This window comes from Balaenoptera ricei, chromosome 1, assembly GCF_028023285.1.
Source record: "Balaenoptera ricei isolate mBalRic1 chromosome 1, mBalRic1.hap2, whole genome shotgun sequence".
NCBI classification, from domain to species: Eukaryota; Metazoa; Chordata; class Mammalia; order Artiodactyla; family Balaenopteridae; genus Balaenoptera; species Balaenoptera ricei.
In genome coordinates this window covers 87,995,250-88,011,215 of record NC_082639.1, presented here as the reverse complement: position 1 = coordinate 88,011,215, position 15,966 = coordinate 87,995,250, and the positions used below count along the sequence as shown (strand labels likewise).

Genomic DNA, 15,966 nt, shown 5'->3' with positions numbered 1-15,966 from the left:
TTTTGTCTCCCTCAGGCCTTTATCTTCCCTGTTCTTACCTAGTTTGCTGGGGAATGAAATGCGTGGAATAAATATTGTAACCCCATTATCCCTACTTTTGTAAGTGACTCACATACCTCATGGAACTTTGTAAAATGGACCATTGCTTAACCTGGAAGGATAGAATGTCACAGCAAGTTGCTAATATTTGATGTTGTAAAATCTGAATTTGAGAACCTACCATTGAAGACAGATTTTTCGCATACCTTTTCTATTTTGTTCATCATCGTCTATTCCTTCATTTCTTTCCTTCCTTAATCTGGAAGGTACGTAGGATTTTGGAAGGTCAGGGATATTAGCATAGATGTCTTCAATTGACTCTGTAAAATTAATATTAATTTAAAATATATTTAGAATATATTTACAATAAAGGGAAAAATTTCAGTGGGCTTATCAAAAAATATTTTAGTTAGACACAGCATAGGCTGCTCAAAAACATACCTCCTGATGTTTCTTCCTTTTCCACCTTCACAGACTATAAGAAAAAAGAATTCTCCATGATTAATACAGTTTAAAAAATAAATTCTAAATGTGGATATACTTTGAAGAATTATATACTGTTTGTGGAATCACTTTGGGAGGGATTCAGTTTTAAAATTAGCTAATGCCTACCCGTATTATGTCTTCTGTTGTCCTCTCAACTGATTTTAGTTTCTTTAAAATTGCCTCTTCATTGGTTGAGATTTGCAGTTCAGCTTTTTCAAGATCTTGGATCTCTTTCTCAAGTCTGAACAAAAAGATATACTTTATATTACTTAAGACAGTACAAATACAGAGCTCTCAAATATATATTCCCCATATACAAACTTTACTTGGAATATTGAATGAAAGTATCCAGATACCTTCTAAGAACTTAGCATCACACCAAACATCACATTAAGTACATAGAAGATACCCAATACCTGACTTCGGCTTAACAATTTTCAATTAAAGTTTTTTATTTTTTATTTTTGACAAAGGGGATTCTTAGGTAAAATATTTGACCCTTGGTCCCATTTTCTTCATTGCAACTACTAATGTTACTTCCACATGAAACAGAGATTCCTTTTACAAAGAGACTTAAGTTTAAAGTTGGACCAAAAGGAATGGTCCATCTGTCATTATCCTGTAGATTGCTAATTTTCCTTACACAAGTTTTCATATAAATTGTTTGGAGAAAACATTATAATTTTATTTTCTAGCCAAGCAACACTTTGTAACATTATAATTATTAAATTTGATTTAAAGTCATAGCTATTTAACACTTAAAAACCCTGCATATCCTAACATTGAAAATGACACTTCATTTTAATTTCACAGTTCTCTAAAAGTTGTACCATATTATAGTGAGTAGAGTGAAGAGGTGAGAAATGGACAAAATCTAGTACAGTGGCCTCAGCTGCTGCTGTTTATAGAGACTACGTTTCCTAGAAAAAAAAAATGTTATCACATGGCCTGACAAAGTATAAGGGAACTTGTAGGGACAGAAACAGACATTTGAAATTAGATTGTTGCTTTCTGAGCTGGTATCTAGACTAGTTTAGAGCTGCATGTCAGATTCAAGTTAATTCCAGGGTGTGGCATCGTGACCTCTATCCTGGATAAAAACACACAACCACCAGCATTCACAAAGTTAGTAAAGCTGGCCCTGGGCAGCCATGAAACACATGTAGTTTCTCAGCCAAATACTCTGAGCTCTCAAATCAGCTGCCTCAAAGGATAGCTGCTTAGATAGAGCAGCTAGTTCAGGAGATGACAGCTGTGGGTATTAGTGTCAGCTAAGATAATTGTCAGTTTTTTTGACTTCCTTCTTTAAGATGGTCATGCATCTGGCAGCTCAAAATTCCTGTGCTACTGTCACACCAATAAAAGTCCAAACTATGGTCAAGCAGATCATTCTCCTACTTATTGCTTTCGTTTCAAAATTCTGACTTCCCTGCTGCCTCTAGCTGTTGGTAGTTGGCTGTTTATAGCTGAGCAGGTTTTCTTGCATATCACAGAACTCCAAGTAAAATGCAGTACCTCCGGTTTCTTAGAAGTTACTGAGATGTGACGCCATTCTATTAAATTCCCTCCATGTCCATGGAGCACATTTGCCCATCAGTAGAGTTGTGGGGATATATGTTGGTTGGTACAGTAGAAAGTTCTATACTGAAAGTGATCTATCTGGATTATTCTGTTTCTGCTACTCACTACTTGTGAGAGCCAATTCTTTTAAATTGCCTGAAACTCAGTTTTGTAACATGTACAATGAGAATATAGCACCTGCCTTACTTTATACAGAAACACGGTAAAGCTAAGAAGCAGTGATGTATTTGAAAGCACATTACATATAATTGATATCAGATGTAAATGTTATTATGGTATAATTATCAAAGGTTTTCTGCAATACACCATGTCTACTCCATGTCCTGTTCTGCAGGGTCCTTTACCTGACAGCATGTTAGAGACAGTCTAATGAGGGGCTTTTGGGTAGAAAACAAGAAGCTTCAAGTCATTGCTGTATAAAGCTCTGGGACCTCAGGATCCAGCTGTGGAACCAGGAGGACCTGGGTTTGAATTCTGGTTCATCTGTCAAGTTCCTGGGTGACCCTAGACAAGTCACCAGACCTTGCTAAGTCTCATTGTCTTCATTCATTCATTCAAAATGTTTGTTTAGCATCTACTTTATACCAGGCACTATTCTATTTGCTGGGTTATAACAGTGAACAAAACAGAGTTCCTGCCCTCAAGGAGTTTACATTCTAGTGGACAACACAGTAACACAGGGCCCGGAAAATAGTAAATACTGTAGGCTTTGCAGGCCACATTTGGTTTCTGTTGCATATTCATCTTTCATATTTTCCCTTTTATAACCTTTTAATAATATAAAAACCATTTCTAGCTCATGGCTATATAAAAAGTAGGCCAGGGCTAGATTTGCCAACTCCTGTAAATGTTGTGTGTGTGTGACCCAGGATCAAATCTAGCCCTGGACTTTATATATATACATATACGTATATATACATATATATATACATATACACATATACACATATACATATATACATATATACATATATGTATATATACATATACACATCTCATATATATACTTATAAACACACATATATGCAAATATATATACATAATAAACAAATATGTGTATATGCACACATATATACATTTATTTATGAAGAAAAATGTTTCCATGAAAAAAGTAGCATAAGGACTATAAACAGAAGAATAAGGGAGATGGAGAGTGCCTGGGGAGGGGGCTCTATTTTACAGAGTGTGGTGATGGGGAGTCTTTCTGACAAAGTGTCATTTGAGAAGAGATTGAAGGAAATGAGGGAGGGACACACAAGGGTGTCGGGGGAGTGTGCTTCATAGAGAGGGAAGAGTAATTTCAAAACTTGAAATGAGAGGCAAGGGAATAAGGAGGTGAGTGGTGAGAAATAAAGTCAGAGAGGGGGTAGCTGCCAGATCATAGAGTGCCTTCTGCATGGTAAGGCCTTTGGGGAGCCTTTGGGAATTCTGAGCAGAGGAGAAACATGCCAAGACATGACATTTAAACAATTACATTGGCCGCGGTGTTGAAAATAGACTGGAGGGGGGCAAACATGGAGGTCTTAGTTGTTGAAATAATTCAGACGAAGATGGCTTAATCCAGGGTCCTTGCTGGTAGAAGAGTGAGAAGTGATTGGATTCTGGAAATATTTCAAAGGAAGAGCTGCCAGGCTATGTCGATAGATTACATATGAGAAGTGAGAGAAAGAGAGATGTCAAGGGTGATTCCAATGTTTGTAATCTGAATAATTGAAAAAATGTGAATGCAATTGACCAAACTAACCTGGGAAGGAGAAGGAAGGAGCTTGGTGAGGACATGTTAAATGTGAGACAGTCAAATGGTGATATGGAGAGGACAGATATAAAAGTTGGGAGCTCAGTGAAGTCTGGGTTTGAAGATATAAATTTGGGAGTTGGTTTTTATAGCCATAGGAGTGGATAAGATTTCCTAGAAAATTAGGGATTCCAAGGACTGAATCCTGGGGCAATTAAGCATTTAGAGGTCTGGGCAATGTTATCTACTTCGTAGGGTTTAATAAGGAATAAAATAAAAGAAATAGCGAGCACTTGGCAAATGCTAGTTTCCTCCTGTCTCTGCCCTTTTCTATTCCTGGGGCACAGAGATAGAACTCTTGGTCTGCCTGGGCAATTACATCTCAGGGAAGTATGAAATGCACTGGTATTGGTAGTTGTTTTCCTCTGTAGAGAGGCCCACGCCTAACATAATGTCATGTAGTTCTCATGAATATCTTTATACTAACATGGTAAGAATATGAGGTTGAAAGCCTGCTAACCTCGTCAGAGTATCTGCTAATGAATGTTTTCGAAGGTTTTCAAGTCCTCAGTGAAAGCTGAATTAATATGAGGTTGTCGTCAAATGACACATCATGATATGTTTGTGAAAACAAAATAGAAACAAACACAGCCCCTTTTCTCTTTTTTATAACTTAGTTACAACCAACTCTTCATTAAATAGGTTAATAAGGAAGTATCTTGGTCCTAATTACTTAGAATTGCAAAATTCTGCCAGGAGATGCTTACTGATATAGAGCATTTCTTAAAATTCTCACTTCAGTATGCTATTTTTTATGTTGATTTGATACTTCTGTATATTATTTGTGGATAACATAAATATTATTAAGAGAAAAACGTTAGACTTTTTTGTCTGACAAAGCTTTCTAAAAGATTAGAATGTCAGTGGAAGTAATGGGAGACCTAGGAAATAGTAATTGAAGATAAGGAACCAGCTCCTCTCTAGTCTACCCCCTCAAAAGACCAGAACTCAGAGGGACAGGCACTGTGGTAGCCCAGCAGTAGAAGAAGAGGTCTCACAACCTCTACACCAGATGATGCACCAAGTTCTTGAGGAATGAGGATTCTTAAGGAACATAAAACAAAAATTACAACTGGTAGGTAGGTGCTATCTTGGTATAGTTAGTACAGTGGGTCTCAACTGATGGCAGTTTCCTCTCTGAGGTCATTTGGCAATGTCTGGACACATTTTTGGTTGTCACAGCTTGAGAAGTGCTACTGGCATCTAGTGGGTAGAGGCTGGGGATGCTGCTAAACGTTCTAAATGCATGGCACAGTCCCCCACAACAAAGACTTATCTGGTTCAAATAGTCAATAGTGCTGAAGTGGAGAAACGCTGGGCACCTAATACAGTGCCTGGTGTAGTATAGGTGCTTGATACATGCTTTACAAGGGATTTTGAAATATCTACCTCTGGTATATTTTTACTTTTTCCTCATTATTTCTCTCTTCCATTTAGCTGTAATATAGAATCCAAACTTATTATTTTTTGAATAGAATTTGATCATCCTATTTTTATTTAAAATTATCGTTCGGGTTCACTTGATTTTCAAATCTCTCTCTCTATATATATAAATATATATTTATTTCCTGGCTCAGTGACCATTCATAATTGAGAGTATACTTAACCCTGATTTGAAGCTCCAAAAATGCAGGGAATTCCCTGGTGGTCCAGTGGTTAAGACTCCATGCTCTCACTGCTGAGGGCCCAGGTTCAATACCTGGTTGGGGAACTAAGATCCCACAAGCCATGTGGTGCAGCCCAAAACAAAACAAAACCAAAAACGTGCAGGGCTTAAATTAGGGCCTCATATCCAATCCTTTTCCAAAGGTTTCGGGTGGAGAGAAAATTTAGCAAGTATAAGTGAAGAACTGGGGAAATATATATCTATATATCTGTATGTGTGTATAGGTACATTCATGTATACACATATATGTATATATGTATGTCTGTATTTTTGTGTGTGCATATATAACATTTTAGTTTTACATATAAAAATATAAATTTATGTGTATATACATGCATATATAAAACTAATTTTTTTTACTTGGAAAGTTTTGGGTAGGTCGCTAGGGGATAACTCTCTAACTTTCACCTGCTTATCTCTCAGCTGATGGGTTAGAATTTCCATAAGTGCTACCACCCCCATCTCTAGAAGGTATTACCTTCCCAAATGGGAATTAAGCTCCTAGAAATGCTGATTCAGTTTGGCGAGAAACAGGCAGCAGAGAAAGAGAAATATCCTTCCTGGTGCCTCCTGGGCTGTTAGGCGGGGTCTGATGGATGAGTTAGTACCTCTCTCAGTTTCTGAGAGATGGTGAGCAGGCATCATGTGCCAATTTAGATAAGCAAAGTACATGAAAAAGGATTTGTAATGCTATCCATTATTGGAATCTTTCTTCTCCTTGCTTATTTGCTGGAGAAAAAGAGGGTTATTTTCAAGAGCTCCCTAGGTGAAAGCAGGTAGCTTTCATTTCATGCACTGTTCTAGTAATAATTTTCCTTAATCATCATGAGATAATATCCCCAATCCAATTCCAACACGCAAGTTATTGTCTTAGAAAAAGGACAGCACATTAACGCTGCATGCGCCAAGAAAGTGTTATTTCAGAAGGCAATTTTTCTGCTGCTAAGGGTCCATTTACCTCTTTCAGTTTTTGGTGGTGTTAACAAGGACTAACAACCTGACGGAGTTTGCTATTAGGCGCTAAACAAACGAGAAATCAAGAGAAAAAAATTCAAAAGTTTATGCCCTACCTTACAGTATTTCAGTTGTTAGCAATTATAACAACATTTAATATGTACTGCGTATTTACACTGTACCAGGCACTGGCCTAATTAGTCCTCACAACAACCCCCGTGAGTACTGTTATTAGTTCCTTTCAACAGGTGAGCAAAGTGGGCACCTAGAAAGACAACTGGTCCAGAGGCTTACAGGTAGCCTGTGACAGGATGGAATTTGAAATCAAGTCTCCGCCAATAGAGCCTGAGCTCTGAGCTCCTTGCTGATTAGCCACCATGGGAACAAAACTTTAAAAAATGGATTCTTATGAACTTACAAACAGCATTCATTTGCTCAACAGTATAAAAGGATTTTTTTTAAATTTCTATGATAATAAAGTGAAGATTGAAATGCTAGCTGGGGTCTATCACAATGTAACGGTGCTGACTCATTACCTGTAAAGCTAATATTTCTCTCCTGATCTTCATTAGAGTGATTTTGTTGTGCAGAGAATTTCTCTGCTTAGTGGTCTAGTCAGTATGACCAGGATTAAAGTCCAGGCTTTGTCATTTTTCTCTTTGGCTGCTTGAGTTTGGTTTTTGGTAGGAGTTCTTAGAATAGTCTTTTTCAAAAGAGTCTGAGGTTTTCTAACCTAGTGCTACTTTACAGAGAGATTTTCTTTGCTTGGACACAAGATTATTGTTCAAAATAATGGAAGCTTTAGGTCTTAAATATAAAGCTGGTTATACAATTTGATTACAACTCCACAATTTGAATGTAATCACCAATGCTATGTTTGCAATTAAATTTATGACTGGCTTTAGATACATACTTTGAAAGTACTGATGAATTAATACTTACGACTCGGTAACTCAAGCTCTCTTATTAAAAGCCAGGACTACATAAAGATAGTGCCAAATGGCCACTTCTCTGGGATGGCCTGAGTCAGCAGGTCTTAGACCCAGGCTGTGCCACTATTGATGTACCTCTGAACCCAGTCGATGGAAGTGCTAGGACCACCTCTCCAACCCCACCCCAGGCTAGACAAAGAAGGACCCAGTTTCTTTTTGGGACTTAAAGGCTCTCAGATATGTTTGCCTCCAACAGGGTGTTGAATTCAACATAGAGTTGTAAGTAGTTGTAATCCCTGACTCTTCCCTTGGGCCAGAGATTCTTTCTTTTCTTCCGCACTGAATCTTGGGAGAACAGGATGTGGCTGGTGGTTTACCTATGTTTTGTGAGGTTTTTTTTGGTGGGAGGAGGTCCACTTTTTTCCCCCAGCTCTACCCATGGAAACAGAAAGTAAGCTCATATCAAAGCTAACTCACTTGGCATAATTATTGACCCCCTCCAAGCTTCAGTTTTCTCATTTGAGGAATAATATTCACAAAGGGTTGTTTTAAGGAGGTAAATGAGATAATGTTTGTAAGTCTCTAGCACAGGGCTTGACATAGAGGAATTCCTAAATAATGATTAGTTACTCCTTTCTCTTCCTCAGTTTTCTAGGGAGAGGAGGGCCCTCTCTGACAACTCCAGTGAAAGAGAAAACCTACCAGGTCCATTTTTGGATTTGATCTTCAACCTTGATATCAATGATTTTAGAGCAAGCATGGTGCTAATATAGCATCAGAAACACACCTGTCACCTAGAGGGGTGGGATGGGGAGGATGGGAGGGAGACTCAGGAGGGAGGAGATGTGGGGATATATGTGTATGTATGGTTGATTCACTTTGTTATAAAGCAGAAACTGGCACACCATTGTGGAGCAATTATACTCCAATAAAGAGGTTAAAAAAAAAAGATAATAAACATGTAAAACAGCCCCCCCAAAAATAAAATAAAATAAAATAAAATAAAATAAAATAAATGTGCTCCACTCCAAAAAAAACAAAAAACAAAAAACCTGTCCTTGAAAATACTGTTCTAGACAGAACACAAAAAGCAGTGCTCCAGCATTATTAGAATTTTCATAACATTTATGGGGATAGTGTCTATTTAATAAATGCAGTTTAGTAAACAATGTCTATTTAATTAAAGAAAGAACATGCTAGTTTGCTTTGACAACCCACTGATTTCTCCCCAAATCCATTCCTCCTGTTCTTTTTAGTAATAGAACTCCCTGAGTTCTATGTGTCTCCCTGCTGCCCTGCTACAGACTACGTTTCCCAGTCTTATTTGCAATGAAATGATGTCATGTGACTAAATTCTGGCCAATAGGATATTAGCAAGCGTGACCTATGCAATTTTCAGGTCATAGCCTTAAACTAGAGCTGTTTGCCCTCCATTTATCTTCCCCTTCCTAAGCTGAAATGCAGATGTGGTGATGGTCAGCTGCCTTTAACCTTACAACCAAGGACATCCCTTAGCAGGTAGCAAAGCAATAACACAGAAAGAAACAGGGTCTCTTGATCATCTCATGTAATGTCGCTGCTCCCCTCCCTTGAATTTCTCCCAGCTAGGATTGTTATGTGTAGGAGGAAAATGAACCTTTCTAATCTTGTTTAAGCCACTGTTCTTCTGGAGGCTTTTAAAGCAAAAAAACCAGTATGTTAATGATTGCATAACCTTATGGAGGATGAATCTTGGTGTGACAAATTTTATGAAATATTTTCATAATTTTTTTGGTTGATTTGCAGAATTAATCATTAGTATCTTGCATTTCAGGCAGTTCACCAGTAACAATAGAATAATAAATCAGTGTTTGCTCCTAGTGGTTAAAGAATTTACATGTTTCTAAATGATATATCAAATCTGACATGGTTTGTGTTGACATTAGCTAGTTAATATTGAATGGCTAAGGTTTGCAATGAAAAAAGGGAGTCATTTTATTTTTTAATCATAACTCATCTAAAAACTTTGCTCTGAAATTGCAATGGATACTATTGAATACACATAGTTGATGACTTTAATCAAGTATCCTTGACTGTTGTGTGTTGATCACATGTAATGGGCAGATACATTATTACTAATGAGTCAGAGGTTATAGATATTTTATCTTTACAGATAGTGTGGCCAATGGGAATGTCAAACTATATTTTCCAAATAAAATTGGGAGTATGTAATCAGGTAGAAGGCAGGCTGTTTTGTTTTATTTTTAAAGTTGGGGTCCAATAACTTTCATCAAACATTTAACAAACTTTTATTAAGCACCTACTACATGTCAGGCACATTTTTTCACCAAACTGAAAAAAAAAGTATATCAAAAAAGATGAAGAATGCTCCTATGAGTGGACATAGGACAAGAATTGCCTTTCAATCGGCCCTTGCCGAAGAGCATGTATAATAAGAAAGCTCTAACCCACCAGTGCAAACAGTCACATGCCATTGGGTAAGCCTGCCAGAGAATTAAAGGGCCTTTGGCATACAGCAAACACTAAGTTTGCCCCCGAGTCAGATCTACTGCCTCTAACCCTGAGCACTGAAGAACAGGACAAGCAATACAGCACAGTAGCTTCAAGATAACTAGAAGCAGAGAGCTGGCCCAACAGTGACATTGAAACAAGTGTCAGTTTGCTCTGATAATTTGGAACAGAGCAGATGTTTAGAAAAGCTGAATAATTCATAGTTACATGTGAGCAGATTTTACAGGGGTGAATCTCATCTCCTAATATAACTGTAAATATTAACAATTATCTTATGAGCAGACAATACTATCATGATTTGAAACTGCCTGGTAGGTATTCAAGAGATTGATTTAGTAGAAAACCAAACCCTCTCATTCAGAATAATATTTTGTAAATTAAGGTATGCATTTGTCATGAAAAACAAGAATCCAAACCGGTTTTCAGAGAATAAGCTATTTTTATGTGCAAGTTACAAATGTAATTTTCAAATGAACACAAATAAACGTACACCCGGGAGGTTGGTGTGATATGGCAAATTGGTTAGTTATGGGCTTCTCAGATGTTCTGCCAGTGACCTTCAAATACTGTCATAGCCAGGTCATGGCAAGTTAACTGCAGATATGCTTATCCATGATTTTGGAAAGCTTATTTTTCTTAAAAGAAAATAAGTTGTAGGGGAAAACTATTTATAGTGAATATACTACTTGTAACCATATTATGAAATGACAAAACATATTCAGTGATGTATACAGCCAGTGACTCTCTCCATTCAGAAATAATTACTGGCTTAGTGTCTTGTAACCGTTAACATTTATCTCTAACAGTATTATAGAGCAGCCACTATATTTTCTACTTTCTATCCACTTCAGTTTGACTTTGCGCCTAGTGTTAATTGTTCATATTTGATGCCAAGAACAGGACTCTTATTATTTGAACACCAAAAATATAAATTCCAACCTCAGTATCACACAGAATAACCAACAAAGACCAGTTAGCCTGGGGTGGTCTAAATGAACTAAGTGACATTTGCCTTATGTCAGACAAAAGATGCATTGCAAGGGGGTGGTGTGGACATTTTCTGAGCTATAAATTTAGTCTCTGGGGACTCTCGTGGGGAATGGGGAAGCCTAGGCCCTATGGCAGCACAGACTCTTTCTCTAACACAATGAGTCTCTGCTTTTGAACATGACCGCCACCTGGAAGATGGATCACTGAAACGAACTCTCCTCCCACTTTCTGGATTGTTCAGTTGTTCCTTTTTTCCTTCTTTACTCATGCCAATACAGCCAAAGATCTATGACATCACTGTTAACGGCCTTAAACTTGTGTTTCAAGTTACCGAATATTGTTTTGAATGAGATATCTAATGTAAAAGTACATTGAAAAGTTAAAGGATGTAAAGAGAGGTAAACAAATAAAAATTTGCTTTGAGGAGTTTATGATTCTTAAATCTCCTCTAGAAGAACAAAGACTTATATGTGGCGGGTTCTTAATAAATGTTCATTGAAATGAATCAAGAATAAGCAGGGTGAAGCATGATGGAAAGGGCCTGGAGTCAGAAAGATCTGTGTGTGACTTATAGGTCAGTTGTTAAAAGGTTCATAGCTTTCTGTGCTTTAGTGTCTGTATGTGTAAAATAAGGCTAATTAGACTCCGCTCAGAGAACTGTCATTCTCAAAATAATGCTTAGTACATAATATGTACTCTGTAAAGGATAGCTGTTGTTACTGAATTGCAGTCGGGTGAGGAGAGGACTCTCAGAGGTTATTCTATTCTACCTTTCAGCTTACCATTGTGGTGGGGGAGTGTTTATTCTAGGTAACCATTTAATCCTTATTTCTACTGACATATAAACAAGATTGGCAGGTATGAGCAAGAGAGAATGCTGGAAGGCAGGGATAAGGAAATAAAAAGAGCATATGAAGAAGGGGGAAAGTGAGAAAGTAAAATGATGAGATGGTAAAACATGCTATCAACAATTGCCTCAAAAACCAGGGGCACTATAGCCATGTAACTTTGCCCTTGACTCAAGATAGTTGGGTGTTTATTTTTTATTTTTTAAAAAATTTCAAGACATTCCTTTGTAGTTTATTAACATTCAAATCACTGTCTAATCTTCATCTGGTCTCCTTAAATATGTGGTATTTTCAAGTCCATTCATCCATCCATCCATCCATCCATCCATCATTCATTCATTTATTAAGCTATGTAGTCATAGATACTCCTACTATGTGCTAGGAATTGTATTTTTTTGTGGGGGGAGATAGATTTTTTTCCCCCTTTTTTTATGCTGAAAATTTGGTTAACTTAGCTCTTTTTGTTAAATTTAAAAAGCTCCTGAATTAAAAATAATCAGAATATCTGGGAAATTAAAAATAACCACAAATGAACTATTACAAATCTGGTAAACGAGTTAGTCAAATATGGGCAGTGAAAAACATGCTTGGAATGATTTTGACTGAGATAATTGCCTCAGAATAATTTCTTGTGTGTTTCTAGGCAACAGCAAATTTAAGAAGAAACAAATGGTGGGGTTTTTTTCTCCCTTTTTGCCTTTTTTCCCTTTATCTTCTCTTATGTTGTCACAGAAGAGCAGCTTGTCTATCTCCATGCAGTGTGATGTTAGATGTGGCTGGTTGGGTCAGAGCAGGAAGACAGAAACATTTAGCCTTTGATATTTTCCATGCAGCATGTGCCACTGTGTTTGATGAGACATTATTTTCACTAAGGTACAATTGGCTTGTACAGGTAGATAAGAACATTAGGTAGCGGTTAAACTTGGATAGAAATATTAATGAGCTAAACTTTGGTAAACCATAACCAGCAACAAAGTCATTTAAGCTTTATATTTCTACATCAGTACTTCGGGTTCCTTCTTGAAATTGAATCTTGCCTGCTATCTTTTGAGTTAACTGAGTAGTTTATTGCTCTACACGCTGTTGAGCAGAGTGTATTTTCTAGTTGTCCATCTCCACTTGTGGAGGGATTTCCCTTAAGTGATGTGAGTTCGCTATAGCTGCTATAACAGCCCACTATCCAGCTTTTCTCATGACATACAATCACATAGAAATCCAAGCTTCACATGCACCTTCCCATGAGTATGATACGTGGAAGGCAGTTTCTGCCTATTTGGAGATGAATGAAAGTGCATTAAAGAAAGGCAAAAAAAAAAAAAAGAAAGGCAGAAGATCAGAAGGGTACTTTGGAATATTAAAAAAAAATTCTTACTAGGGAACATTTAATCAGAAGTAGATAATCCTTCTCAAAGGGAATGCAGTGTATTTGCATCATTCTCCTTGGCAGTTAACCTTTTGCATTTTATGCTTATGACATTTCTTTCAGGCACTCTGTGTGCTCCAATTGAAGTCAGAGGTCTTTGGACACAGTACAAAAAGTAGCAAGTATCTGGAAGGGAGCTTGATGCAAGGCAGTTTGGCAGAGGGAGTCATGGAGAACTGCAGGGTAGCTAGATAGCAAAGAGGAACCTAGCAAGTGAATGACATAGCTCCCTTGGACACTTCTTAGGGTGCTTGGGGTGTCTTTTGGGTGTAGGTATTGGATGGAGGAAAGCAGCAGAAGTGATAGAACAGGATTTCTAATTCAGCCTATAAATCTGTGCACATGGATATTTGGATTGAGAAGTCAGTACTGGATTCGCACCTGCGCCTACAATCAGGAAGTAAAGGGTTCAGTGGTCACACTAAGAGCAAGGCTCATTTGGGAGGCAAATTGAAACTCTAATTTGAGCAAAGTGATTCACAAGATGTTCAATACAGTTTTCCTCCTGGGAACGTTTTCTCCTAAGGTATTAATCAGGGCACAAGTCAAAGTGCTCACTAATATTGTTCCAGAGCTAACGTGTGACTCAGAAACAAGAACTATGGAAACCCACTTAGTTTCTGAAATGTTGCCTCTCTTTGAAAGGAAAAATGAGAGGATAAATATGAAGGCATACTTTACTTAAAGGTTATGTGTGAGTCAGGGAACCTCTGAGTGTTTTTAATATGATAAAGAGTCATATGAACGTCTCTATAAAATGATGCATATAAGAGTGAAATGATAGCATGGATTGGAAATTAAAAATGCTGTAGAGGATAGCTTTTATAGGATTTAACTTTTGTAAAATTTTGCTATGGGTCCAAGACACAATTTATTTTTATGATTAGGACTTTTAATTCGATTTTAAATTCTGGCTCTTAATTTTTTAGCTGTATGACATGGGGCAAATTAGCCTCTATAAATGTCAGTTTTCTCACCTGTTAAATGTTATCTCCCTCATAAGATGGCTGTGAGAATTCACGAAATAATATATATGAAGTGCTTAGTACAGTGCCTGGTCTACCACAAATGCTCTGTAAAAATTAACTGATATTATTAACATTTTAGTCTTCAAACCATAAAGAAAATCCATCAATTATTTTCCCTATGGAAAGAATCTTAGTTGGGGGATAACCTCAGATTACTCAAAGAAAAAGATTCTTTGTACTAGCATAAAGGAATGAGAGATCTTAGCCAAAAGATGAAAATCTCCAGATAAAGCTCTAGGCAGTGTCCTTCTTTTAATTATTTTTGATTCCTTATAAGAAATAGTATCTAATGTTTTTTAAACACCTACCATGCGTCAGGCACTCGTGAAGTTGTTTCACTCATCCCAGTCCCGTGAAGTGGCTTATGATGGTCCACTATTACAGACAAGGAAATTGAGGCCCAAAGAGATGAAAGAGCATGGCCAGGCTTATCAACTATGGTCGGCAGAACAGGAATTTGAATGCCAAAGACCATGCTCTCTCAGTTCATCGCGTGAAACCGTGGAAGTAAAAGGAATGCAAACTTCATGGGCAGTCTGGCCTTGCTACAGACTCTGAGGTAATAGCAACATTTCTATTTTGATGTGCCTATTAAAATCTTATCCTGTAGCTGAGAGGCCTGGCAGATGGCAAATGTTACCCTTGAGCAGGCACCGAAGTCGGGTGATAAATCACATTCAGGGATTGGGATACTTTCTCTGCTTAGGGAAGGAGGATGGCTCTGCCTACTTCAACCTCATCAGTTGGCTTGGTTGCCATTCAGAGCTTACAGGAAAATGCACTGTATTTAGCTGGTAATAAAAGCTTCTTAAGCACTGTGGGTAGTTGTTTCTGAAAAAGAATGAATTTAAAAACATGTACCTGATTATTTAGCAGCTTTAGAAATACCTGAGGAAAAAATGTTCAGTTATCAGGTAAAGCTGCTTTGGCAACGTGATTTCTATAATGCTAGGCAGCAGTGGAGGCTGCTGAATACTGACAATGCACAGTTATTTTTTGTCTCCGTAGGTTGCTTTAGAATGTTCTGTTCCCTGCACATTTTTAAGGAGATAAACATGCCTTTATGGGTCATGATGGTGCAAATTCTTTACTAGCTCTTTGCAAATACATCTTTTTAGGACTACTCCTTAAACAATGCAGTTTGCTGTTAGGTGTCAGGTATTTTACTACTTCCAGAGCATTTACACCTATAGCTCTCTATTAATTTTACAGCTGGAGAGCACTGAATTTGACTCACTTTGAGACCCAAGTCTATCCTTTACTGGCTCTGTGATCTTAATGAAGTCCCTTATCCTCTTTGAGCGTATTTCTTCATCTATGAAATGGAGGTGTTGATGCTTTCTTTCTAGGATTGCTGTGAGTAATAAATGACTTAATGGAAGTGCAAGTGCTTTGTAAATTGCACAAGGCCATTTAAAAATGAACCATTACTGTTATTATTATTTATATTTGGGGATTAAAATCGTTTGGTGTTAATAAAGGAGCACTGACGGGTTAATGACATCCTAAAGATCTAAACTAAAGTCGCAGTGAGATGCCAGATATTGGGTAATGAATAGACATTTAATTGGTAGTTTAACAAAGACATTAATTGGACGTGGAAGAAGATCCTGATTGTGGTAAAGGCTGTTTGGAGAAAGCAGAACCAAGGGACAGAACATGCTTCAAAGACTTCTTACAAGATAATGACTTTTCAGTCTACAGAGGTTGCTG

At 37.4% G+C, this 15,966-nt stretch overlaps 1 protein-coding gene across 1 annotated transcript in view; it reads right to left on the bottom strand.

Moving 5' to 3' along the window:
• Window positions 1-15,966, bottom strand: part of PALMD (palmdelphin) — a 53,494-nt gene that overhangs the window by 7,146 nt on the left and 30,382 nt on the right. The window contains exons 4-6 of the mRNA XM_059900422.1: window positions 652-766; window positions 481-514; window positions 246-359 (exon numbers count right to left, since the gene is read on the bottom strand). Of these exons, the coding sequence (XP_059756405.1) occupies window positions 246-359; window positions 481-514; window positions 652-766 (263 nt within the window). The remainder of the gene's footprint in view (window positions 1-245; window positions 360-480; window positions 515-651; window positions 767-15,966) is intronic.